Raw genomic sequence first — 1653 nt, forward strand, 5'->3', positions numbered from 1 at the left:
CATAGCTAGTAAGGGGTAAAGGTACAAGTTGATGCTAAGGAAGCTGAATCCAAGTACAAGCTCATGTCAGTTATACTATACCCAAAAACCAAATCAAACCGTTTGCCATTGAGTCAATTCTGACTCATAGCAACCCTATCAGACAGAGTAGAACTGCCCCATAGGGTTTCCAAGGAGCACCTAGTGGATTCAAACTGCCGACCTTTTGGTTAGCAGCCATAGCTCTTAACCGCTGTGCCACAAGGCTTTCTAATTATACTATAAAAAAAAAAACTGCTTAAATATTTAAGACAATGACTGAAATTGCTTTCTTAGAGAGACAGAGGAGAGAAAGAAAGAATCATTGTAGCCCTCTATGATCTTCTGCCATCTCCCCACACATTCTGTAATTATTTGTTGACACCAACTGCAACATAGATCATTATTATTATCCCAGGTCTGTGTCTTATCCTTGTGGTCCTTCAGAAACATGTCCATAGCCAAGGCCTGGAACAGCTCCTCAGTGACTGTGTTCATCCTCCTGGGATTCACAGACTATCCAGAACTGCAGGCCCTCCTCTTTGTGACTTTCCTGGGCATCTATCTTGTAACCCTCGCCTGGAATCTGGCCTTCATCTTTCTGATCAAAAGTGACACCCATTTGCACACACCTATGTACTTCTTCCTTAGCAACCTGTCCTTTATTGATATCTGCTACTCTTCCACAGTGGCTCCCAAGATGCTCATTGACTTCTTCCTAGAGCAGAAGACCATATCATTTGTGGGCTGTGCTGCTCAGTTTTTTTTCTTTGTTGGCATGGGTCTAACTGAGTGCTTCCTCCTGACTGCTATGGCATATGACCGATACGCAGCCATCTCCAGTCCCCTGCTCTATACCGCCATCATGTCCCAGGACTTCTGTACCCGAATGGTCGTTGGGGCATATGTTGGTGGCTTCCTGAGCTCCCTGATTCAGGCCACCTCCATATTCCAGCTCCACTTCTGTGGACCCAATATCATCAACCATTTCTTCTGTGACCTCCCGCCAATCTTGGCACTTTCTTGCTCTGACACTTTCCTCAGTCAAGTGGTGAATTTCCTTGTAGTGGTCGCTGTTGGGGGGACATCTTTCTTCATCCTTCTTATCTCCTACAGTTACATAGTGTCCTCTGTCTTGAAGATCCGTTCAGTGGAAGGCCGATGGAAAGCTTTCAACACCTGTGCCTCCCACCTGATGGTGGTGACTCTGTTGTTCGGGACGGCCCTTTTCATATACCTGCGACCCAGCTCCAGCTACTCACTTGGCAAGGACAAGGTGGTGTCTGTGTTCTATTCACTGGTGATCCCCATGCTGAACCCTCTCATTTACAGTTTGAGGAACAAAGAGATCAAAGATGTCCTGTTGAAGATGCTAGAGAAGAAGAAAGTATTTTCCTAGGCCTTAAGCGAAAATATATCTCTCCCAATTGCTGGAGGAGACTAAATGATTCATGGCATCCACCTCCACCTCTGCCTTAGGCAAGGAGAACATTCCATGTTCATATTTGAAAATGGAAGCTTCTGCAGCCAGGTTCCTTTCACCTTTCTTCATGGTTACCTATCTACCAACCCCAACAAGAATAGCTAAAAAGGGGAAAGGATTTCTTCAGCAAAAAATACTACCCTGGACCGCCT

General features: G+C 45.4%; 1 protein-coding gene across 1 annotated transcript; it reads left to right on the plus strand.

Annotated features, from left to right (window-relative positions):
* The first annotated feature begins 422 nt into the window (after positions 1 to 422).
* On the plus strand, positions 423 to 1417 carry LOC126080881 (olfactory receptor 5A1). Its single transcript, XM_049892079.1, has one exon. It carries the CDS (start codon positions 470 to 472, stop codon positions 1415 to 1417), a length of 948 nt encoding a protein of 315 aa, XP_049748036.1. The 5' UTR covers positions 423 to 469.
* The last annotated feature ends 236 nt before the right edge of the window (positions 1418 to 1653 follow it).

The sequence above is a fragment of the Elephas maximus genome, chromosome 7 (assembly GCF_024166365.1).
Source record: "Elephas maximus indicus isolate mEleMax1 chromosome 7, mEleMax1 primary haplotype, whole genome shotgun sequence".
NCBI lineage: Eukaryota > Metazoa > Chordata > Mammalia > Proboscidea > Elephantidae > Elephas > Elephas maximus.